Below are 26548 nucleotides of genomic sequence, written 5' to 3' on the forward strand. Positions count from 1 at the left end.
AGAGGATGTACCATCAGGTACATCCTCTTTAATCTGACCCAGGGATAGAACGGCCGGTGCCGCGGTCCGTTTTTTGAACCACGGCCCAGTACCCGTGTACGGCGCTGTTCTATCCACAGGTCCCGGGCCGGAGCTGAACCACAGGAGGCGGGCCGGCCCGCCCCCAATAAGAGGAATCTCCCACCCCTGTATGACGAGTCTCCATTAATTCTAATGAAGTCACGTCATAGAGGGGAGGGAATTCCCTCCCACTGGGGGCGGGCCGGCTGCCTCCTGTGCTTCAGCTCCGGCCCGAGACCCGAGGATAGAACGTTGCCATACACGGGAACCGGGCCGCAGTTCAAAAATCGAACCGCAGCACCGGCTTACCCATGACAGCGTTGTTCTATCCATGGGACCTGATGGTACATCCTCTTTAAGCACTGTGAAAGATTGAATACTCATAGTAATCATGTATGCATCCTTTGCAGTCTCTGCTTTTGGTTTATCACACCCCTCCTCTGTCCTTACCACTTTGTACATAGACTTCAATGAGCAGCATATAATTTAACCTATCAGTGAGATACTATTGTCTTGTGAAGGCAAAATGAACTTGGGCATTTTTTTCTTAACGTAACTTAGGGAGTAAGCAGGAGATTGGTCTTGTAAGAGAGGAAGAAGGCATTTTTCTTTGATACAATATATTACAATGTGTGCACATGGGGTGCTGAGGATGAAGGTAAGTCTTTACCTTCATTCTTGGCACCTTTCCCAAGCAGTTTGTGGTGTAATTGTCAGGAGAAGGAGGTACAGACACGACAAGACAGTGTGCCCTAGGTTTGAACCCACCCACTGTCCCTGCCTACTTGCCTCAGTCGGCCCTAGGCCGCCGTAGACAACCACGTTGACGTTCCCTGCGCTAAATACGTGGACACGGAACAAGATGGACAAACAAACACAAAAAAATAGTCAAACAGGCAAGGTCAAAATCCAAACAGGCAGCACAGTACAGAATCAGCAAACGGATAGTCGGATAGTCAGGCAGGAGGTCAGGTAACAAGTCGTGCAAAACAGAGGGATTAGGAGCGGGGATCGCAGGAGTAGACAGGACAAGCTGGGACCAGGAAGTTAACCTAATAGCCAGCGCTGAAACTCTGCCTCAGCTTAGTTTTATGCTGACCAAGAGCCCGGTCCGGATCCCCATTGGACCAGCGCTCTGATCAGGCAGACAGGCAGAGGTACCTGTCAATCACACACAACACAGGTGCATTATCAAGTTCAGCAGCTTCTCAGCTTAACTTCTGCATTGCCGGAAGCTGAGAAGAAGTCAGGTGAGGCACACAAAAACAAACACCATGCCCAGTTAACACCAGGTACAACACATTCCTGACAGTAGTCCTGTGTTTGGTAAGGCTGCTTGAAGCACTGGCTGGGGGCAGATTGGTGCTCTGGGGGTGGTAGCTAAAGATGAGCGAACCAGTTCGGCCGGTATGGGATCCGGTTTGGATTTTTCCAAAAGTCCGAGTCCGGTCGGATTCGGGTTTTTGGAAGTCTGCTCGTTTTTTTTTTTCTTGCTTTCTAAAATGGCAGCCGCCATTAGATTAGGCATAGGAGAACAAAGGGTGCACAGAACAAAAACGTGCTATACAGATATATAAGTACTATACTGTCACCCTTGCGAGAGTGTATATGACATACTTGTTATCCTGAGGCACAAATATACCTTGTGCATGTGTGTAGAATAAAACTCTAAAAAAAAGTGCTCTACAGATATTCCAAGTACAATAGTTGGATCCTTGTGAGCGTGTATATGACATACGTGTTATCCTAAAACACAAATATACCTCGTGCATTTGTGTAGAATAAAACTCTAAAAAAAGTGCTCTACAGATATACAAGTACTATAGTTGGACCCTTGCGAGAGTGTATATGACATAGGTGTTTTCCTGAGACACAAATATATACCTCGTGCATGTGTGTAGAATAAAACTCTAAAAAAAAAGTGCTATACAGATATACAAGTACTATAGTTGGACCCTTTTTCTTGCATAGACCCTGTAATGGTGAATTTCCTGCATAGACCCTGTAATGGTGAATATTGAAGTCTAAAAAACAAAATTGACTTTGAGATATTAAAAAGATAATGATGTTACTGAAATGTAGAGCCCTAAATTCAACCAAATACACTACCTCCGTATTATATAGATGCTTTAAACTATGAAATCCGAAGAAATCCTAAATTCGGACGAACCAAACTTTTCAAAAAAATCCGGAAGTCCGGTCGGAACAAACTTTTGAAAAGTTTGAAAATCTCTAGTGGTAGCCTTGCCTCCAGTGCTCCAAACGGCTTTACCAGACACAGGATTACACTATAAACTGTGCGGGGATGGTGCTGAGGATGAAGGTAAGAGACATACCTTCATCCTCATCAACCCATGTGCAAAAAGGAGCTATTAGCAGGTTAGATTTGATCAACATGCTGATATTTCCCATTTAAAGAAGCACTCCTTATACAGCTTATACAATTGATACACAGTTGTAATGGATATGATGACAGTTCAGCCTCTATATATAAATATAGATATCCAGAGAGGAGGATTATTACACTGTCCTTGTGTGGTGTCCCATCATGAGTGTTGCTAGTCTATATACCCCTCAAAAAAACCTGTACTACAAGTAAACGTGGTAATGAAGTAGTACCTAAGTTTTACCACTAGATGTTGCTATTTTATAAGCACTAGTATATTGCACAGCAGTAGTGAACAAGAGGTTATTGTTTGTTTGTTATCTGTGCACCAATAAGAGCTATTTTCTTTTCTTCAACTATCTCTATTCTTCTTCTTCTCTCTGTGCTTTCTTCTCCACCACTCACAGGAGATATTGCTGTAGGAAGTAGTCACATGGGGAGAGGAAGAACACACCCACACTTAGTGAGTCTTATCCAAGTCTTGGTGGAGAGGGACGCAAGACAATACGGTCCCGGCTGTGGTTCAGCTGGGCCCTGGTTCTGCCAGGTCCCCCACCAGTCCAGTGTAGTCTAATCGGGAGTGTAGTAGTGGACGGACACACATGGGAGACAGAGAGACTTTCTTCTTAAACGCTATCTTTGTTCCAACTATGCAGTGCTAAACAGCTAAGTAGAGGACAAGTCACCTCAACCCACACCGTGAACATCTCTAATAGTGCAGGACCGTATCCTGAAACAAGAGAAACTGATCCGGATAGAGCAAAGTTGCTACAAGCCTATGTACTATGTATCACGCAGTGTGGGTGTAACCAGGTATTTTGGCCACCCTGCTCTACTCAGGTAACAAGGTCTGGGGCTTGTGTCACCCTAGGAGGACGGGTCACTCGACACTGTAGGGCAACAAGTGGTACAGTGACAACAACGATCGAAACACGAGCACAAGTATTTTTCTATTTTCAAGTATTCTTTAGTATTCTACTTCTTCTTCCAAAGGTCCGGCAGAGCACACTTCTACCCTGGGTTTGGACTCTCGGCACAAACTCCTCTCTTCTATTCTGAACTTGCAGCACAAACTCCTCTCTACTTCTCTAAGCTTACTCTGCTTCTCAGTGCCCAACCACATCAGTACAGCTCTTCTGTTCCAACAGCTGTTAACGCAGATTGTGTCTAGTCAAGTCAGAAGTCTATTATCAGCTGCTGCATTAAGTGTTTCTCCAGTAAAGAGGATTTTATTTATAATAACAGGACTCAGTGTTTTTTTGTTCGGGTACCTACACAGGAACCCAAGGGACCCCCTCACAGCCTGGCAGGTCACCGACCACAAAAGAAAGGGTATAGCTAGCCACTGTTAAGTAAAAGCAGACGTGCCTCCATATCTGTGGGCCCCACTGGCACTGGCGTCATGACAACCTACCAGCTGGCTGAGCTATATTCCAACCAACCACCATAGTGGTGACGTCATACAGCACCAACTGGCAAGTGACCGGTTGAGCGCCCATGGGCAGCAAAAAAGAGAATGCTTCAATAAAATTATTTTCTTATTAACAATTATAAAAGCTTGATGGGAAAGCTTATTTCAGTCCAGCTTTATTTTCAGTGAACACCGCTTCCAGTTCTCTTTTCTTCCACACTGCCTAAATACAATTGTACACCCACACAACAAATGCTCACCTTACTGTTCAACATGTGTCATCCAGCACAGTTTCTTCATTGTGATACCCATCAGAAAGTTTCTATTGTAACTTTTTTGCTTGATAGCAGAACTAAAACCTTTGCTCTACTCTTCAGTGGCTCAAGGTCTACAAAATTTTACCACTTCTCCATGCGTAAAGGTTTCTTTAGTCAAAAATAGAACCGTGACTCTCACGTCTTGATTGACATATACTGCCAAAATCTGTTATCATGGGACGGTATCATCAAAGACCAAACCTAAAGATAATTCTATGAGTATAAAATATTCTGCCAGCCTTGTAGGTTCACTTATTCTTCTGACACCAAAGTATGTAGGTGTCTACATTTTTTGTGTCCTTATTTACCCAAATCGAAAGTCTTGGAAGGCTTTTTTTTTTTTTGTAGGACCAATTGTACTTTTTTGCACCTCTGACATAAAATGTACTGCAAAACAGAAAAAGTATTTATAAGGGGAAATTGAAGAAAAAGAATGCAATTTTGCAAATTATGTACATTTCTGTTTTTACATAATCCAGGTTTGAGGAAAAAGAGACATATCTATATTCTCTGAGTCAGTAAGATTACAACAATATCCATTTTACATACCTTTTGTTTGTTTTCTACTGCATGTACAAAGTTAACACATTTTCTTGGGAAAAAAAGTTATACTTAAAGAGGTACTGTATTTGGGACATTAAAGCAGTGTCTGGAATACCCCTTGAAATTTGCTCTATTCTGACACCTATAATTTTTTTTGTCTTTCCATTTTCTTTTAGTTTTTTTTTTGTTGTTGTTTGTATCGTGATCTGCAGTTTTTTTATCAGTACCATCAGCAGGGGTGTAGTTAGGATTCATGGGGCCCCATAGCAAAAAAAAAAAAAATTATATATATATATATATATATATATATATATTATATATATATATATATATATATATATATATATATATAATAAAAGTCTGTCTGTCTGTCTGTCCTTCTGTCCTATAGACTTCCAAACACCTGAACCGTTTGACCCCAAATTTGGCACACAGATACATTGGGTGCCCGGGAAGGTTATTGCGAAGGTCCCGTCCCCGCCAGATGTACAGGAGGGGAGGGGGAGGGGAAAGAGAGGCGCCCCATAGAGATGAATGGGAAAATCTCCTCACTGCAAACACAGGTGATATAATTAGCTGCAGCAGACACGGCAGTTGGAGCCTTAGCAACCAATAGGATTACTGCTCTCATTTTCACAGGGAGCAATGGTTGCTAGGGAAGCTGCCTCACAACATCCACAGTAATAACTGGTAGACCCCCTACTCCATCTATACAGTACATGTATATACAGGGCCCCCTACTCCATCTATACAGTACATGTATACAGGACCCCCTACTCCAACTATACATTACATGTATATACAGGGCACTACAGATAAACCAAACTGTGACTGGGTAACACTGCCACACCAGACCTGACCAATACCGCCATACTGTGACTGGATAACACTGCCACACCAGACCTGACCAATACCAGCAAACTGTGACTGGGTAACACCACCACACCAGACCTGACCAATACCGCCTTACTGTGACTGGATAACACCATCATATCAGACCTGACCAATACCACCATACTGTGACTGGATAACACTGCCACACCAGACCTGACCAATACCGCCATACTGTGACTGAATAACACTACCACACCAGACCTGACCAATACCAGAAAACTGTGACTGGGTAACACCACCACACCAGACCTGACCAATACCGCCATACTGTGACTGGATAACACCATCATATCAGACCTGACCAATACTGCCATACTGTGACTGGATAACACCGCTATACCAGAACTGACCAATGCCACCATACCATGACTGGATAACACCACCACACCAGACCTGACCAATACTACCATACTGTGACTGGATAACACCGCCATACCAGACATAACCAATACAGACACACAGTGACTGAATAATACTGCCATATGGGTAAATACAACCCTACAGGTATACAGGACCCCAAAACTATACACTACAGGTGCACGGGACCTCCACAAAACTATATACTACAGGTATACAGGACCCCAAAACTATACACTACAGGTATACAGGACCTCCACCAACTATATACTTTAGGTATACAGGACCTCCACCAACTATATACTACAGGTATACAGGACCCCAAACTATACACTACAGGTATACAGGACCTCCATCAACTCTATACTATAGTTATACAGGACCCTCAAACTATTTACTACAGGTATACAGGACCCCCGAACTATATACTACAGGTATACAAGACCTCCACCAATTATACACTACAGGTATCCAGGACCCTCAAACTATAAACTACAGGTATACAAGACCTCCACCAACTATACATTACAGGTATACAGCACCAACTATATACTACAGGTATACAGGACCTTCACCAACTGTACACTGCAGGTATACAGGACCTCCCTCAACTATACACTACAGGTATACAGCCCCCCCAACTACACACTACAGGTATACAGGATTCCCCCAACTATACACTATAGGTATACATAGTATACAGGTATAGATTACTGCTTTCATTTTCACAGGGAGTTGTGGTTGCTAAGGAAACTGCCTCACAACATCCACAGAAATAAGTGGTAGACCCCCTACTCCATCTATACAGTACATGTATACAGGGCCCCCTACTCCATCTATACAGGACATGTATTTACATGTGGGCCCACAGATACATTGGGTGCCCGGGAAGGTTTTAGCGAAGGTCCCGTCCTTGCCAGAGGTACAGGGGGAAGAGCGGCGCCCCATAGAGATGAATTGGAAAATCTCCTCACTGCACACACATAATTAGCTGCAGCTGCCCAGAGAAAATGGCAGTTGAGAGCCTTAGCAACCAATAGGATTACTGCTTTTATTTTCACAGGGAGTTGTGGTTGCTAAGGAAGCTGCCTCACAACATCCACAGAAACAACTGGTAGACCCCCTACTCCATCTATACAGTACATGTATACAGGGCCCCCTACTCCATCTATACAGGACATGTATATACAGGACCCCCTACTCCATCTATACAGTACATGTTGTAGGGATCTTCACGGGGGATGGTGTGTTTGGACACAGTTCACAGCAGACTTGGACTTGTAAAATATCAGCTTGGCGTTTATTTGCAGCATAAACAGTCCATCAAACAGAAATACAGCAGCACCGTGCTTTAAGAATAAAACAAACAAAAAGGTCTTGCCCGTCGGGGCGCTTACTAACAGGTCTTCTCACCTATCTGACACTATAACACAGCGTCTTCCACCTGGATACCGCAGGGTGTATCTTAGCTCCATCCGTGGCTGTATTCACAGCTTCCACCAAACACACTGGCTGATCACTCCTGGCTGAGAGCAACCACCTGCAGCTCTGCAGAGCTTTTACCTTTTTTCAGGCTCATCAGAGCACACCTGATCACAACACCCAAACTGGATCGGGGGGAGGGAATGGCAAGTCCCACTACCAAAACCTACCTGCCATTCCATGTAAATCCAGGCCCGATAAAAATAAATAACAACTCAGCAGCATAATACTGCTGAGCAACAGATCCATCCTGGACTTACCATCTCACCGTGTGTAGCAACCTAGGCGAGATGTACAACCCCTCGAGCACTTCACCTGTGACATGTCTACAATGTATACAGGACCCCCTACTCCATCTATACAGTACATGTATACATGGCCCCCTACTCCATCTATACAATACATGTATACAGAACCCCCTACTCCATCTATACAGTACATGTATACAGGACCCCCTACTCCATCTATACAGTACATGTATACAGGACTCCCTACTCCATCTATACAGTACATGTATACAGGACCCCCTACTCCATCTATACAGTACATGTATACAGGACCCCCTACTCCATCTATACAGTACATGTATACAGGGCCCCCTACTCCATCTATACAGTACATGTATACAGGGCCCCCTACTCCATCTATAAAGTACATGTATACAGGGCCCTCTACTCCATCTATACAGTACATGTATACAGGACCCCCTACTCCATCTATACAGTACATGTATACAGGGCCCCCTACTCCATCTATACAGTACATGTATACAGGGCCCCCTACTCCATCTATAAAGTACATGTATACAGGGCCCTCTACTCCATCTATACAGTACATGTATACAGGGCCCCCAACTCCATCTATACAGTACTTGTATACAGGGCTCCCTACTCTATCTATACAGTACATGTATACAGGACCCACTACTCCATCTATACAGTACATGTATACAGGACCCCCTACTCCATATATACAGTACATGTATACAGGACCCCCTACTCCATCTATACAGTACATGTATACAGGGCCCTCTACTCCATCTATACAGTACATGTATACTGGACCCCCTACTCCATCTGTACAGTACATGTATACAGGGCCCCCTACTCCATCTATACAGTACATGTATACAGGGCCCCCTACTCCATCTATACAGTACATGTATACAGGACCCCCTACTCCATCTATACAGTACATGTATACAGGACCTCCTACTCCATCTATACAGTACATGTATACAGGGCAGTATTACCAGCTTTTGTTGCCCTAAGCGCTAAACCTGGGGACACCCCATCCTCACTCACCAATTAGCATCAGGATTGGTAGGTAATAGCTCCAGACATCACATTTAACACCGCCACACCAGATTTGACCAATACCGCCATACTGTGACTGGATAACACCGCCATACCAGACCTGACCAATACCGCCATACTGTGACTGGATAACACTGTCATAACACACCTGACCAATACCACCATACTGTGACTGGATAACACTGCCATACCAGACCTGACCAATACCGCCATACTGTGACTGGGTAACACCTCCATACCGGACCTGACCAATACCACCATACTGTGACTGGATAACACCTCCATACCAGACCCGACCAATACCGCCATACTGTGACTGGATAACACTGCCACACCAGACCTGACCAATACTGCCACACTGTGACTGGATAACACTGCCATGCCGGACCTGACCAATACCGCCACACTGTGACTGGATAACACCGCCACACCAGACCTGACCAATACCACCACACTGTGACTGGATAACACTGCCATACCAGACCTGACCAATACGACCACACTGTGACTGGATAACACTGCCATACCACACCTGACAAATACCGCCATACTGTGAATGGATAACACCGCTATACCAGACCTTACCAATACCGCAATATTGTAACTGGATGAATCTGCCATACCAGACCTGACCAATACCGCCATACTGTGACTGGATAACACCGCCATACCTGACCTGACCAATACCACCATACTGTGACTGGATAACACTGCCATACCAGACCTGACCAATACCACCATACTGTGACTGGATAACACTGCCATACCAGACCTGATCAATACCACCATACTGTGACTGGATAACACCGCCATACCACACCTGACCAATACCACCACACTGTGACTGGATAACACTGCCATACCAGACCTGACCAATACCGCCATACTGTGACTGGATAACACTGCCATACCAGACCTCACCAATACCACCATACTGTGACTGGATAACACTGCCACAGCACCTCCACTAACTCTATACTACAGGTATACAGAACCCCAAACTATACACTACAGGTATTCAGGACCCCAAAACTATACACTACAAGTATTCAGGACCCCAAAACTATACACTACAGGTATACAGGAACTCCACCAACTATATACTACAGGTATACAGGACCCCCGAACTATATACTTCAGGTATACAAGACCTGCACCAACTCTATACTACAGGTATACAGCACCTCCACTAACTCTATACTACAGGTATACAGGACCCCCTATACACACTGACACTTTATACCCGGGCAGCGCCGGGTACATTTTCTAGTATATATATATATATATATATATATATATATATATATATATATATACACTCGGTAATGTGGCCAAAAAAATTCTCTTGTGGCCAGAGGCAGAATCCTGCACGCAACCACAACAGTGACTGGCAGAGACGAAAGCCAATGTCTGCTTGTTCTGTCCATCCACTGTATTTAACTATAACAGCCTATTAGGAGCCTCATGGTTATATACATAGGTGCATGAGCACACTACCTTTTGCTTAACCCCTTATGTACTGCAGTGTGAAAGTGACCCAGTGTTCTCTTACATGCTGCAACAAAAAAAGGGTTAATATAGAAGAAAATTAGCTCTCTTACTCACTACTCCTGCACTCTGCAGGAGCTCAGAGAACAGAAGTCAAAGGTTATCAGAGTAGTGAGGGCAGAGAGCTAATTGTCTTTAGCAAATTAACCCTTTTTTGTGTTGCAGCATGTAGGAGAACACTGGGTCACTTACACACTGCAGTACATTAGGGGTTAAGCTAAAGGACACAGGAGGCTCTTATCTTCCCTGTGCATGCCTGGGCCCCCTCCCTCCACGGGCCCCATAGCAACTGCCTTCCCTGCCTCTATGGTAGCTACACCACTGACCATCAGTACCATACAAATATATGAGGACCTCCACCAGTAAGGCCCCCATTATGCATGCCTTGTTCAAGCTAAGAGGGAAATTTAATAAAGCCCCCAAGCTGTGACCCAGTAATAGTTTTTACTGGGTCTATGTGCTGTTATCTTTTTTTTACAGCTCTGCTGCCATGGCTGAGGCTGACGGCACTGCAGCACAAGGATGAACCTCTTTAGCACCACAGTAGCAGTTTCTACCTACTGGCTGCTTGGCTTTGCTTCTTCCTCTTCTACATTGGTGCCAGATGGAGTGCGATTGTGGACTATGAGCGGCATCATTGTAGGGTAAACTTTTATCCCAGAACAGGAAGTATTACTAATTACAATGCACAGTGTCCATGTCCTCTTCCCTCATCTCACCCTGTGCTCTCCATCCTCTTCCTTCCTCTCTGTCACTCCTCCTTCATCTTTCTGTTGTGTCCCCTATGGGTGTGCCACTAAGTCTTATATCACCTGTGTAAAGGTAACTCTGTCAGATGTCACACCCTGGGATGATAGGTGCCTTTACACACAATCACCGGTGTCTCACTCTTCCCTGTCTGTCAAGCACAGCTGAAGGTGCAAGGGTTAACTGCTGTTCTTACTGTTTACTGTTTTGACCAATCACTGGTGCAGGTACCCCACATATTCTCCACCTATTACACTTCTCCTTTCTCTAGCACTTTCCCCACCAATAGGAGATTAGACCTGGTCACCCCTATATAACCTAGCTAGTTCATGTTAGGAGGGCTTTTAGTTTCTAGTCATTAGTGGAGTTGGTTTGAGACAGAGACACAGTTTTTTTTTCTTCCAAGAGAAGTAAGGATGCATTGCTAAATCCAAAGGTGGGATTACTGTCACCTGAGTCAACCTTGCCTAAGCCTGGGATCCTTCTCAACAGTCAGGACAATCTACAAAGTCAAGGGATTGATGCTCAGTGGGACGAAGGACCTAAGTCAAAGTATCCCCCTGCTTGACCTCCTAGCGGAAAGGCAGCCACTCACCGGTCAGGTGCAGCATTTATTCAGGTAACACCAACATAGGTTCATAGGCAGACATAACAAGTGCATCCCATTGAGCCCAGTAGCCCTTTCTGCTACTGTTTCTTTATTGCTCCCAGTGTCGGACTGGAGTGCCTTGGCCCACCAGGGGAAATCATTCTTGGGGCCCACCCTTCTGCCACCGCACTTATCTATGGTAACATTAATAAGGGTCCATTAACACGGCGTGATATGGGGCAGCATAGGGCTGCAAATGATTGCTAATCAGCAGGGCAGGTGATGTGCAGCCGACAGCAATGATCTTAGCCGCACAAAAGATCAAATCAGTCGACTATGGGACATTTGCTTGCATGTCAGCAGATCTCTGGCACTTTTACATGGGCCGATCATCGGCTGAATAGACTTCCTAGGAGCACTTGTTACCGATTATTGGCCGGTGTAATTAGGCTATAAGACAATTTTTTTGTATGATAACGCTGTATACTTAGATACAAGTCATACAGCTACCAATAACACCAGTATACAAAGAGCAAATATCCCCACACATATTACCGCTATATAGTAACTGACCAAATCCTGTCTATCAAGACCGATATTACCAATAAACCAGTATACAGGAGGGAAATAGTATCACCATACATATTACCGCTATACTGTTACTGACCAAATCCTGTATACTGAGACCAATATTACCAGTATACAAGGGGGAAATATTACCGCAACACCACAACCATTGCTACCATATTGTTACTGACCAAATCTGGTATACTAAGACCAATGAACACCACACCAGATTACAAGTAACAAATAATACCCCCACATACTGACTAACACCACCAAATACTGACTAACACCACCGCTGCTACTGAATAAAATCCTCTGAACAAAAGATCAATATCCCCTCATACAGTCATACAGAGGTAGCCCCAGCTCTACACTATATACGTTACAGTGCACATAGATTTAGTGACTCACAGGGGACGTCTTCTCTGATCGGAGTTCTTCCCTTTTCATCTTCTTCTCCATCTGCCCTGGGCCCTTATGAGAACTTCTCCGAGCCACGAATCCACAGAATCTGCCAGAGAAATATATTAGGCTCCTCACTCTGTCACCATCCTCATCTCTCTACAAACTGCACATCTGTACTGGCCCCTTTACACCTTCTCTCAGTGATTAGCCCTGACTATTTGTAGCGTGTGTATGTGTGTGTGTGTATATATATATATATATATATATATATATATATATAGTGTACACACCTTGTAGATGGCCCCTTGTTCAGTTCTCCATATAGATGGCCCTGTGTGCCTCTACTATAGTAGAGATCCCCCTCTGTGTAATCCCCTTACAGTAGATGACAACCTCTGTGCATTCCCTATATCAGGGGTAGGGAACTTCTCCAGCTGTTGCAAAACTACAACTCCCATCATGCCTGGACAGCCACAGCTAAAGCTGTAGTTTTGCAACAGCTGGAGAGCCAAGGTTCCCTATTCCTGCCCTATAGTATATAGCCCCCTCTGTGTAGTCCCCTTATAGATGACCCCTCTGTGTAGTCCACTAAAGTAGATGCCCCTCTCTGTGCATGCCCTATTGTATACACACCGCACCCAGTATAGTTACCCTTATACATTGTTGTCCCCCTCTGTGTAGTGCCCTTTGTAGATGCCTCCTCAGTGTTGTCCTCCTTATGAATTGCCCCCAACCAGTGTCCCTTATAGATGGCTCCCTGTGTTATCCCCCTTATAACTGGCCCGCTTGTGTTATCCATCCCCCCATATAGATAGCCCCCTTATGTTGGCCATCCCTACCCCCCATATAGCTCCTTATGTTGTCTATTCCCCCATATAGCCCCCTTAGGTTGTCCTTGCCCCATATAGCCCCTTATGTTTTCCTTCCCCTGTATATAGCCCCTTATGTTGTCCTTCCCCTGTATATAGCCCCCCTTATGTTGTCCTTTCCTGTATACAGCCCCCTTATATTGTCCTTTCCTGTATATAGCCCCTTATGTTTTCCTTCCCCTGTATATAGCCCCTTATGTTGTCCTCCCCCTGTATATAGCCCCCCTTCTGTTGTCCTCCCCCTGTATACAGACCCCCTTCTGTTGTCCTCCCCCTGTATACAGCCCCCCCCTTATGTTGTCCTCCCCCTGTATACAGCCCCCCCTTATGTTGTCCTCCCCCTGTATACAGACCCCCTTATGTTGTCCTCCCCCTGTATATAGCCCCCCTTCTGTTGTCCTCCCCCTGTATACAGACCCCCTTCTGTTGTCCTCCCCCGGTATATAGCCCCCCTTATGTTGTCCTCCCCCTGTATACAGCCCCCCCCCTAATGTTGTCCTCCCCCTGTATATAGCCCCCCTTATGTTGTCCTCCCCTGTATACAGCCCCCTTATGTTGTCCTCCCCCTGTATATAGCCCCCCTTATGTTGTCCTCCCCCCTGTATACAGCCCCCCTTATGTTGTCCTCCCCCCTGTATACAGCCCCCCTTATGTTGTCCTCCCCCCTGTATACAGCCCCCCTTATGTTTTCCTTCCCTGTATATACCCCCTTATGTTGTCCTCCCCTGTATACAGCCCCCCTTATGTTGTCCTCCCCCTGTATATAGCCCCCTTATGTTGTCCTCCCCCTGTATATAGCCCCCCTATGTTGTCCTCCCCCTGTATACAGCCCCCCTTATGTTGTCCTCCCCCTGTATATAGCCCCCCTATGTTGTCCTCCCCCTGTATACAGCCCCCCTTATGTTGTCCTCCCCTGTATACAGCCCCCCTTATGTTGTCCTCCACCCTGTATACAGCCCCCCTTATGTTGTCCTCCACCCTGTATACAGCCCCCCTTATGTTGTCCTCCCCTGTATACAGCCCCCCTTATGTTGTCCTCCCCTGTATACAGCCCCTTATGTTGTCCTCCACCCTGTATACAGCCCCTTATGTTGTCCTCCACCCTGTATACAGCCCCCCTTATGTTGTTCTCCCCCTGTATACAGCCCCCTTATGTTATCCTCCCCCTGTATACAGCCCCCCTTATGTTATCCTCCCCCTGTATACAGCCCCCCTTATGTTATCCTCCCCCTGTATACAGCCCCTTATGTTATCCTCCCCCTGTATACAGCCCCCTTATGTTATCCTCCCCCTGTATACAGCCCCCCTTATGTTGTCCTCCCCCTGTATACAGCCCCCCTTATGTTGTCCTCCCCCTGTATATAGCCCCCCTTCTGTTGTCCTCCCCTGTATATAGCCCCCCTTCTGTTGTCCTCCCCTGTATATAGCCCCTTATGTTGTCCTCCCCCTGTATGCAGCCCCCCTTATGTTGTCCTCCCCTGTATATAGCCCCCCTTCTGTTGTCCTCCCCTGTATATAGCCCCCCTTCTGTTGTCCTCCCCTGTATATAGCCCCCCTTCTGTTGTCCTCCCCCTGTATATAGCCCCCCTTCTGTTGTCCTCCCCCTGTATATAGCCCCCCTTCTGTTGTCCTCCCCTGTATATAGCCCCCCTTCTGTTGTCCTCCCCTGTATATAGCCCCCCTTCTGTTGTCCTCCCCCTGTATATAGCCCCTTATGTTGTCCTCCCCCCTGTATATAGCCCCTTATGTTGTCCCCCCTGTATACAGCCCCCCTAATGTTGTCCTCCCCCTGTATATAGCCCCCCTTATGTTGTCCTCCCCCTGTATATAGCCCCCCTTATGTTGTCCTCCCCTGTATATAGCCCCCCTTATGTTGTCCTCCCCCTGTATATACCCCCCCTATGTTGTCCTCCCCCTGTATACAGCCCCCCCCCCCCTTATCTTACCCCCTCTGATAAAAAAAACAAAACAAAAAACACAAGACTACTCACCTAACCACACGCTCCCCCGTCGGACGCCGGCCTCCTCTTCTCTCTTCTCCTGACAGGTGAGCAGCTCCGTTGCGAAGTGCCGCCAGCGCCATCACTGACCTCAGTGTGCGCCGCGGTGGCTGGGACTTCCGGTATGCGCTCCATGAACCGGAAGTCCTAGCCGCCGCGGCGCACACTGAGGTCAGTGATGGCGCTGGCGGCACTTCGCAACGGAGCTTGTGACACTCTTGTGATCGCAAGCAAATCTCTGCTTGCGGTCACAAGACTGATTGACAGGGCGGGAAGCCTATGGCTTCCCGCTTTGTCAATCAGAACACTTCCTTACATTTAACTGGAAGCGATTGTTGCGATCGCTTCCAGTTAAAAAGGGAGGCGCGGCCCCCGGCCCCCCTAGGAGCGGGGGGGCCCACTCCAGCTCGGGGCCCACCGGGGGTTTCCCCGGCCCCCCGGTGGCCCAGTCCGAGCCTGATTGCTCCCATGAATTTATCGCTTGGCTGAGCACTACCGAGAGTGTAACTAACTGCATGGCACGTGTCCAGTATCAGAAAGATGCCGCACCAGTGACTGACTCACAATAACAAGGAGAGGCAGTGCCTAGCTGCTTTGTTGCTTTTTCTAACGGACTATTTTCAGTTAAGCTACACTTCTTCAAAATAATAAAGGGGAGCTCCACATAATATTTTTACATAGGACTCATCATCACCCATCCCAAGAAAGGGGTTCTAGGGACAGTCTAAGAATCCAGAAGCAATAAGACAATTCTTATACTATGTCTACCTGATTGCTTAAAAAGTATTGCCTGTAGAACTGAACCAAGAAACTGAAAAGAGGATATTCAATATTTTTTGTGTGTAACCAGGTAACTACTGTATATGACACAAAGAGAATTTGGCTGGACGGGAAGTTTAGTTATATATAGGATTCTGTGTATTAGTTTCCTCTATCTTCTCACAGCAGAATTAAGACATGGACCGTCAGCTATCAGTGCGCCTTCTGATGAGTCTGGTTCTCTTCTATTCAGGACTTATAGTCTCAGGTAAGGATTCTCTATAATATTGCAAGGATTTGTTGGGGAATAGGAGAAGATTATAGGTTGTGATCCTGATTATAGGTCTTGTAAACACTGACCAAAATTAAACCTGCTAATGGCTCCCTCGATTTGACACCTTTAATGGTCAGTACTTCAGCTTAGCTACACGAATTAAATCTTCATTTAACCCTATGGCTATGTTCACACAACGTTTTTTCAACTCCGTTTAAAATGACGTCCGTCATTTTGAGTATAAAAAAACAGACGTTATTAAGCAGCCTGGCCACCCCTTGTGCAATGACTGGTGTTTGTACATTATTCTAGTTTGGTTACTAGTTGGTCTTTGGTTGTGGCTTAATTAAAAAGTCCATTAAATTTAATAGTAAAAATGAAGAAAGAATGGAGAGAAAAGCAAAACTGTGTGTGAACAGTTAATAAAAAAAGATCTGCTGTTTGCAAAAGACATCCAAAAATAATTATCATAATCATTACTTTGACGTCGGCAGTAAAAACGTCCGTTATCCAATGCATTGTGTGCATTAGACGTCCCTCTTCCCATTGACTTCAATGCATTGCCATTGCAGTCAGTTAAATCGTGGCAAAAACTTGCATTTTTTTAAATTTCAAAATCTGCCGTCTTTTCTCTATTTTTGACGTTGAGTGAACATAGCCTGTGACTGTATGTCAAACAAAAACAGAGATTTCAAGAAACGTACCAGTAAAAAAAAAAATCAAAACTATGTATTGGCAAGAATATTCAAATGTGTAAATAAAGCTCTATTCAAATGTATTGTTTTTCTTGAATTTTTCTATTGAGTGATTTGCCATCCCTTGTACAGAAAAAAGGGAAAATTGTAACTGTATGAAAACTGTAAAACCGCCTTCTCCACTTTCTTGTCTCTATGACACGTCAAAGGGGAACTATCAGCAGGTTAGACAAACCTAACCATAGGGCGCTGAGGATGAAGGCATGTCCCTTACCTTCATCCTCTGCACCAATCACATGAAGTTTTATTGTAATCTTGTGTTTTGTAGTGTCGTGGCGGAAGGGGGAAGATCACTGCCCTAGCAGTGGGGCAGTGCTCCAAACGGCTATACCAGACACAAGATTATATTAAAACTGCATGGGAATGGCGCTGAGGATGAAGGTAGGAGACATGCCTTCATCCTCAGCACAGTAGGGAGCTATCAGCAGATTAGGTTAGCCTAGGCTGCTGATAGTTCCCCTTTAAACTTTTTTTAAAGTGAAAGGTAAATCTTAAAGCGACTCTGTGCCCACAATCTGACCCCCCCCCCCCAACCGCTTGTATCTTCAGATACCTGCTTTTAATCCAAGATCTGTCCTGAGGTCCGTTTGACAGGTGATGCAGTTATTGTGCTGAAAAACAACTTTTAAACTGGCAGCCCCGTGCCCTACGGGAGTGGCCTAGATTTTGTATGCATTAGGCTGGCACAACCTCTCTGACCCTCCTTATCATGCTCAAGGCAGATTGGGCTGGATCGTTAGGACACCTGTGCAAATGTTCAGCATGGAGAAAATGTTTCAGTGGCATTCCTAATGATGAAGAGGGTGGGGAGGAGGGACAGAGGGGTGGTGCAAAGTTAGGGCACAGATACTCCCGTTTGGCACGGGGTTGTAAGTTTAAAAGTTGTTTTTTAGCACAATAACTGCATCACCTGCCAAATGGACCACAGGACAGATCTTGGATTAAAAGCAGCTATCTTAAGGTACAAGCTGTTTGGGGGGTCAGATTGTGGGTACAGAGTCTCTTTAAGCTCTACTTTTGGTTGCTATGAACAACATAGAGAATCTTACCATAAGGCAGAGTGATTAATTTCTTCCTTTGACCCTAAGTTTGGCATCTAAGTACATCTGGTGTTCAAGATTTTTTTTTACAAAATCCCTACTTTTGTGTGTGTGTGTGCCTGGCAGCGGCACCGCGGGTCACGTGTATGACAGTAAAGTTTCGTGCTTGTCTTTGCCAGCCAACACAGGGTGTTTGTGGCAAAGTTAGTGTCTGGTGTCTCAGTGTGTGGAAAGCAACCCAGGGGAACCTAGATCTCCTAAATTCCTCCAATCCCAACCTATTGTGATCCTTCTTTGGTTTGTCATCCCCTTAGGTCCGCCCCCTTGCCAAGTGACGGCCGGGATTGGTGTGTGACATGACTACCCCATCAGCTATATATGGCACTCACTCACTATTGTTAGCCATTATCACAGCCTATACAGCATCCAATCACCTCAGCGGTTTGACCCCAAATTGGCACATAGGTACTTTGGGTCCTGATCTTGACAGACGTTTACTACATTTGATCACTGTTGTTCTTTGTTATCAGTCAATTTTGCAACTTGTTTGGAAGAGCCTGAACTGTTTGGAGGAGATTTATGGCGCCTTATAGTAAGACTCTCTCTGCTGCCCATAGCAGCCAATCACATCTCAGCTTTCATCTTACCAGATCAATGTGACAAATAAAAGCTGAGCTGCGATTGGTTCATATGGGCAACAGAGAGAGTCTTAGTGCTGCCTGAGGCGTATCCTAAAAACATGGTGCCCCTTGTGCCCACACCGCCCCATCAACCCTCTAGCCTATTTAAAGTCATAAGTAAACAAAGCATGTGTAATATATATAATAATAAGTCCATACACAATCCAGCTTCATCATAAATTACCCTGGTCATGCATTACCTTCCATCCTTGGTGAGGTCAAGACAGAAAAAGTTTCCAATTCCACCTGTGTGTAAACAATTCTTCAATCTTTATTCCTTCTCCAAGAATAAAAGCACCTGACATACAAACAGAGTCAGTGTATTGTGACTACTCCTGGTGAGCTTATTCATGGTCATACTACCATTACACCTCGTGCTTCATATAAAGGGGTCACTTGTAGTGTAGTGATGTCTGAAGCATATAACAATACATACAAAGTGGTTCCAGTCCTGACTCCCTTGCATTCTGCGTCTGTATCTAGCTAGTAATGATTTTTGCTCAATTTACAGGATATTTATATCACCAGAATTTCAAAGCTCTTGCGCTCATTAAGGTCATTGACTGTCAATTGCCCAATACTGCTCTTGTGGTATTGATTATGTATGATGATCTTTCTTTCTCATAATTTGCGCATTGACTTGTTAGGGAAGTTGTCTTTAGGAACCCCATCATTTGGTTTCTAAAACTACATTGAGAGGATGACTTAACTCCTTTGTTCTTCATAGACAATATTGCACCACTGGTTAATTTCACAGCATTACATGATGTAAATTATGAAACTTTTTTTTTATATGCAACCACTACGATAAATATTCATTTTTAAAAGAATAAATGTAACAATTGTTTCGTCATTCACTGTATGGCAAATATGTATGTGTTGCCATCTTCCATGTGCGTATTCCTAATTCTCTCTCCCAGTTATGCCCCTATGGATACTTATCTCACCAAGATTCTTGTCTTCCAGATGTGGTGAGGGTGAGAAGAGGCCAGCCTGCTGTTCTGCAGTGTGATGCTGATCCTGGAGACACATTACTACAAGTTACATGGAAGCTTCATCTATATAATTCCTCCTGTATAATATCATATAAAATAGAGGAAGGCAATGCAAAGAAATCACACAGCTCCTGCAGCACAAGGGTGAGAAGTGACAATCTATCACTGAGTATCACTAATACGGAGGTATCTGATGGAGGAAGGTACACATGTGAAGTGGTATATGGTACAACCACAGTCATCAGAGACATTGTACTACAAGTAATAGGTAAGTAGGAACTCATGCTATTGCTGTTACTATAAGGCTGATACTCAGGTGTTCCTATATAAGTTTCTGAAAATACTTCTCTCCTGTGCATATGCTCCTTTGGGGGTTCAGGTTCATAATGTTGTCCTTAATGGCCCTGGATATTCAATACATTTTGCGCTATTGTGTGTATGGTCCTATTTGCTGCTACATAATGAGTGTATATAATATTTGACCTGAAAGGATCTCATTGTCCTGTCAGTGTAGAAAATGTTAGTAATCAATGTATAACTGGAATATACAGTCTTCCCATTTGTTATTGAAAAATCTTCTCTTTAAAGTGTAACTGTAAAGTAAAAAGTGATTATAGTGCAGCACTGTGCACAATTATGATTTCTCTAAACTACACAAATACCTGTATTGAGTGGTTACTGCCCGCACACCCTGTCATCCATAACTAGACGCAAAAAGTGCAATAGCCAACACCTTAGAATGTAATGTGATCCTAAGATCTGGCTATGAATCCTTTGGAGACCCAACAGAAGGCTCTGTCTCCTAATACATAGTTATGAGCAGCAGTAGCATGATCAACAATGACAGATATTTACATGCAGCTGAAATATAATTTAGAAAAATGCTTAGTGTGCACAGTACTGCACTATAATAAGTTTTCATCTAACTTTACAATAGCACTTTAAGTGTTTGGTACTAATATGTGTTCTCTGTCATCCTCCACACTTTTCATGCACCCCCTAACCAGACAGGCCTGCCCAGGCAACCCCTTTAAAGTTTATGAGGCATAAAAAAAACTAAAAACCTGCACCTAGTCCCATGAGGGTCATATGCTCTGACGTGCTCCCCTAGCTATAAAGGAGATATCTCCACCACTTTTTTTCACAATGTATCAAAACACAATATTGCTAAGTTTGCATCCAAAATTATTCTTTCATCATTCTGTATGGCATATAAGTGTGTGCTGCCAGCTTCCATGTGCATATTCATAATAAAGTTTAATGATTATTATATAAGTTTGACGTAGCACTCTGGCCAGTCAGCTCTCCCAGTGAATACTTTGGATACCATGGATACTTTTTTTTTTTAATCTCACCAAGATTCTTGTCTTCCAGATGTGGTGAGGGTGAGAAGAGGCCAGTCTGTTGTTCTGCAGTGTGATGCTGATCCTGGAGACACATTACTACAAGTTGCATGGAAGCTTCATCTATATAATTCCTCCTGTATAATATCATATAGAATAGAGGAAGACAATACAAAGTCATCATACAGCTCCTGCAGCACAAGGGTGAGAATTAGCCATTCATCACTGAGCATCAGTAGTACTGAAGTATCTGATGGAGGAAAGTACAGCTGTGAAGTGGTACATGATACAGACACAACCATCAGAGGCACTTTACTCCAAGTATTAGGTGAGTACTACTTATGACCCTGTCCCTATCACCATTAATCTAATCAAATCCCCACTAAAGCTCTTTTTAAGTTTATGGAATTAGTAGACGATATACAGGGAGTTCTTGTAGGGTCAACACCTCACAGGAGGAAAAAAAATAGCTGAGAGCATTGTGGACTGGAAGCCATCCAAATGGGGATCAATGAATTTGGGTAGATACCCTTTTTTATTTTTATAGTGTCCCAAACCAAATATAAAAATGTGGAGTTATCATAAATTTTATCCAAGACTGCGTTCAGTCCATGCCTATAGTGCATTCATCTCTAAAATTCTGTTACTGCTCTGATATGGGAGAACGGTCTATCTAGAAAATTGAATTAGGAAATTAACTCTTTGTAGGCTTCTAGCTACAATAAGTCTATGGGGGCCAAAAAATGCTTTCGAGTTCAAAACTCAGAAGTTTTGGTAGCCCCATAGATAATAAATTGAGTTGGCCTCATTGGCCCCGTTGTAAGCTACGTTCATTGCAGGACGATTGCTTCCCCATACTTGGTATATTGAGGATTATACTGGTTGCCCCCCCCCCCCCCCCCCCCCCCCCCCAGCGATCAGCTTGTTATCCTCTATCTTATGGATAGAGGATAACAAGCTAAGATGGAAACCACTTTTTAGAGGACAATGATGTCCACATGGTACAACATTAAAGCGACTCTGTACCCACAATCTGTGCCCCCCCCCCCCCCCAAACCACTTGTACCTTCGGATAGCTGCTTTTATTCCAAAGTCCTGGGGTACGTTCGGCAGGTGATGCAGTTATTGTCCTAAAAAACTTGCAGTCCTGTGCCTAACGTCTGTGGCTTGGAGTATCTGTGCCCTAACTTTGCACCAGCCCTCCATCCCTTCTCCCTGCCCTCTTCATCATTTTTCCTATTCTTCTGCTGTGAAAAGTACACAGGTGCCTTAACAATACAGCCCATGTGCCGTGCTGACACAGGTGATGAATAGTAGAAAATCTGCCAGGAGCATTCCTAATGATGAGGAGGGCAGAGAGGAGGGACAGAGAGGTTGTGCCAGCCTAATGCATACACACCACACTCTAGGCCACGGCCGTTTGACACAGGGATGCAAGTTTAAAAGTTGTTTTTTAGGACAATAACTGCATCACCTGCCGAACGGACCCCAGGACAGATCTTGGATTAAAAGCAGCTATCTGAAAATACAAGCGGTTGGGGGGGGGGGGGGGGGGTCAGATTGTGGGTACAGAGTCACTTTAAGAAGGACCTGGTGTTAATGGTCCTGATGAGAATAACCTCCAGGTTTCTATACATTCTTTTTGAAGCCCATCCAGTTCTCAGTTAATATAAAACTGATTTTCACAGGTTTAACAAGTGACAGCTCATACTTTGTTAAAAGAGACTTCTCTACTAATTACACTGGCCAACAAATTTTTAAAAGTTGTTTGGTTCCGAAATAAAATTTGCCATTTCTTAATGACTTTTATGTGCTGAATTCAAATATCACAAGGAGAAATGTTAATTGGCTCTAGTTTCTATGATATGGAAGATTTCTCATGTTACTGATTTGTGAATTGTATAGAATACAGTATAATAGCCGACATATTTATTACTTCTGCAATCATGAGGTAGCAAGTTTACTGTTCATAAACTTTTGAAATATATTCATAGGAAACTTAGTTCTATCTGAAATCAACTACAATTTATAGGCATATCTAAGAATTTTTACAAATTAATTATGTTTATGGAACTCTGGAATGTAGGTCCTTATTCAATGGCCTCTCGGTGCATTTACACATGTATTTTGTATTCATACAAGGGATTGTCTCTGATAACTGTCCAACAGTAATCTGCAAGCATTGATGGCTTCCATTGAGGCTAGGTTCACACTGCGTTTTTGCAATCCATTTTTTTTTTTCATTTTTTGCAAAAAACGGATGAAAAAAACGGATGCATTTGTGTGCATCTGTTTTGATCCATTTTTCCATTGACTTCCATTGTAAAAAAAAAAAAAAAATGGATCCGTTTTTTTTAATGGACACAAAAACGTAGCTGACACTACTTTTGTGTCTGTCAAAAAAACGGATCCGTTTTGATCCGTTTGATTTTTTATAATGGAAGTCAATGGAAGAACGGATGCACACAAATGCATATGTTTTTTGCAAAAAAAATGGATTTCAAAAACGCAGTGTGAACCTAGCCTTACCCTGATACCTTTTTTCCATATTGGTCATTCTAAGATGATGCAATATACCAGTTGATAATACTGATCATGCAAACTTTTCCCAGTATTGTATCACAGGCTGTGAGAAATATAGAAAGTACGTCTATATCTTGAAAATTAGAGCCAATTTAAAAATTTGAACATCATTTTCGATTTCAGCACCCCAAAATTAGTTAAGATCAACTGTTTTCATGTCGGAACCTTTTTGGCCGTTGACCAGTGTTATTTATAGATGTCTTAATAAATAAAATTCTTCATTTCCAGCTCAGCCATCAACATACCTAACAGTAACCAGTGATGGATCTCCAGAGTGTGGCGCCATTGGTGGGAATCCTCCTGCAGAGATCTCCTGGATCCCACATTCAGATGATATAAACACCACAGTAGTGGAGGAGCCAGACCGGACGTGGTCAGTGATCAGCACACTCAGGAGAAAGGGGATGAATGAGACCTCAGTGACTTGTGTTGTTTCCCATACAACATTGGGAAATCCATGGAAAGGAGCCATTGTAGTGCATGGTAAATATATGTGTGCCTTGATGTGCACAATAGCACCATCTATGTCTATGTAATATTGAAGGATGAACAATTGTGAGATATGATTGGATTTTAGATGGTGATCTGATTGCTAATGCTATCATCAGTCGCTAGAACAGTGTGGTAGTAGCTCTAGAAAAGGACCATATTCGTCACCCCAATTGCTTCACTTGGACTAGAAGCGGGTTAAGGAAGCATAAATGTGCTGAATGTTCTTTGTTCAGGGCCGGGACAAAGGGTAGGCCAGGGTAGGCGATGGCCTAGGGTGTCCTCTCTTGCTGAATTACAGGGAGCCCAATGTATCCTCACGTAAAAATCCCCCCACCCAACCTCACCCGCTCAGCATCCCTTCCCCGCTCTGCCCCGCAGCTGCTGAAGGCTCCAGCCCTGTGGCGGCAGGCACATGCTCTCCTCCTCTCTTCTGCTTCAGAAGAGGGGAGAAGTGCAGAGACAACCCTTGCCTCCCGACAGAAAGAGATGAGGAGTGTGATCCTCTACTGAGAGACAGTGTCATCCTCCCTCCACTGCTAATGCTTTGTGGGTGAGTACATGTATGTATCTGTGTGTGTGTGTGTGTGTGCGTGCTAATGGAGTGTGTGAGTGTGTGTATGTTAGTGGAATGTGTGTGCTAATGGAGTGTGTGTTAGTGGTCATGTGTAGCTGAGGTAGAACTACAACTCACAGCATCACCTGTGTGGCTGAGGTAGAACTACAGCTCCCAGCATGCATCTGTGTGGCTGTGGTAGAACTGCAGCTCCCAGCATTGCCTTCTCTGCCTAGGGCACCAAAACTCCTTGTCCTGACTCTGTCTTTGTTCATTGTCAGAGCACAAGCAACAGTTACAGTAAAGCTACCCATGGTTCAACTGAACCAGTGTAATTGATGGTCAGGTAAACAATTTAGCAGTCACTTTTGGTAATCTGCAATGGTGCCAGCCACTGTTTGAAAGTTTTGATTGTTCTTAGAGATGAGTGAACTTACACTAGGGCAGGTATCCATGCTTTCCAGGCAGTCCTTGGGTTGCATTCATCTTCTTAAGCCACCAGGAGTCAAATGCTGATAGTTCGGGCTTGACTGAGCCCAGACTTACTGGAAGATCACTCATCTCTATTTGTTGTTAGCCCACAAATGATCTTTTTGTGCCCGAAAGTTCCTAGGAGATTGTTGGTTGATTTGTATAATCTGAATGACGGTAATGGGCAATATGGCTACATGGGTGTAACAACGGTTCACCAGACATTTGTGAAGTGGTTAATCAGCCCTCAATCTACTGCACCACTATCTCATGTGTGTAGCCATCTAGTCAATACTTTAGGCTTAATGATCCTTTAGTTTTATTATGAAAAATGTAAACATAAAACCACAAAATTAATAATCATAATAATAATAATCATTATTATATATATATACACACACACACACACACACACACACACACACACATGCTACCACTAACTGGTGACATTGCTAAAACCTGTTACTATCAGATATTAGATACCATTACCTGTCACATCTTACCGTTTCTATATGTGAATTTTCTTCTATTTCCTTCCAGGTTATAGATTTACCGTTGATAACATCGTAAGAATAATCATCACAGTAATCTCCACTGTACTCATGGCCGGACTTCTCCTCTACCTAAAAGTCAAGAGCCAGGCACTTACATTACTAGTGATACAATGATGGCACATTCCATAGCACTTGGTTTACATAAACATACAGATGTGTCCATCCTTACCCTTTCATTAGTTCAGTGATGTAATATGGTTTCTCATTATAGACATCCACCAGAATATCCTGATATGTTATAAAAGGACTCTAAAGGTCCTATTTGGGTGACAAGGCTAGGCTTGACAGAAGCTCTCGTGCTGATGGTCCTCCAAAGCTGACTTGTGGCCAAGACACAACATAAGACGGGGCAGAGGAAATGTCCTGCCATTGTCATGGAGTGGTGTTGGCACTGCTCTGTGAGGACCCTTCTGATGATTGCTGGCTCTGGGATTAACTACAGACTGCCATGGACCTTGAATTTTTTAATGATTTCAATTCCACAATAACAGCCGGGCTGGTATTCACCTGACCACTGGGTGCTACTAGGAGTTGCAACCTTCGTCCAAGCCTGTTAGG

At 44.1% G+C, this 26548-nt stretch overlaps 1 protein-coding gene across 1 annotated transcript; it reads left to right on the forward strand.

The window, feature by feature from the left end:
* The first annotated feature begins 16434 nt into the window (after nt 1–16434).
* LOC138767909 (cell surface glycoprotein CD200 receptor 5-like) lies at nt 16435–26205 on the forward strand. Its single transcript, XM_069945781.1, has 5 exons — nt 16435–16518; nt 19966–20262; nt 21369–21665; nt 24149–24403; nt 25977–26205. Exons 1-5 carry the CDS (start codon nt 16449–16451, stop codon nt 26102–26104), a joined length of 1047 nt encoding a protein of 348 aa, XP_069801882.1. The 5' UTR covers nt 16435–16448; the 3' UTR covers nt 26105–26205.
* Nucleotides 26206–26548: the final 343 nt, after the last annotated feature.

This window comes from Dendropsophus ebraccatus, chromosome 11 (genome assembly GCF_027789765.1).
Source record: "Dendropsophus ebraccatus isolate aDenEbr1 chromosome 11, aDenEbr1.pat, whole genome shotgun sequence".
NCBI classification, from domain to species: Eukaryota; Metazoa; Chordata; class Amphibia; order Anura; family Hylidae; genus Dendropsophus; species Dendropsophus ebraccatus.

What these genes read in the sequence shown, in the direction of transcription:
- LOC138767909 (XM_069945781.1), top strand. Translation starts at nt 16,449, where the DNA reads ATGGACCGTCAGCTATCAGTGCGCCTTCTGATGAGTCTGGTTCTCTTC. An exon ending in CACTTTACTCCAAGTATTAG is followed by an intron (nt 21,666 to 24,148) that starts GTGAGTACTACT and finishes CTTCATTTCCAG; the next exon opens with CTCAGCCATCAACATACCTA. An exon ending in AGGAGCCATTGTAGTGCATG is followed by an intron (nt 24,404 to 25,976) that starts GTAAATATATGT and finishes ATTTCCTTCCAG; the next exon opens with GTTATAGATTTACCGTTGAT.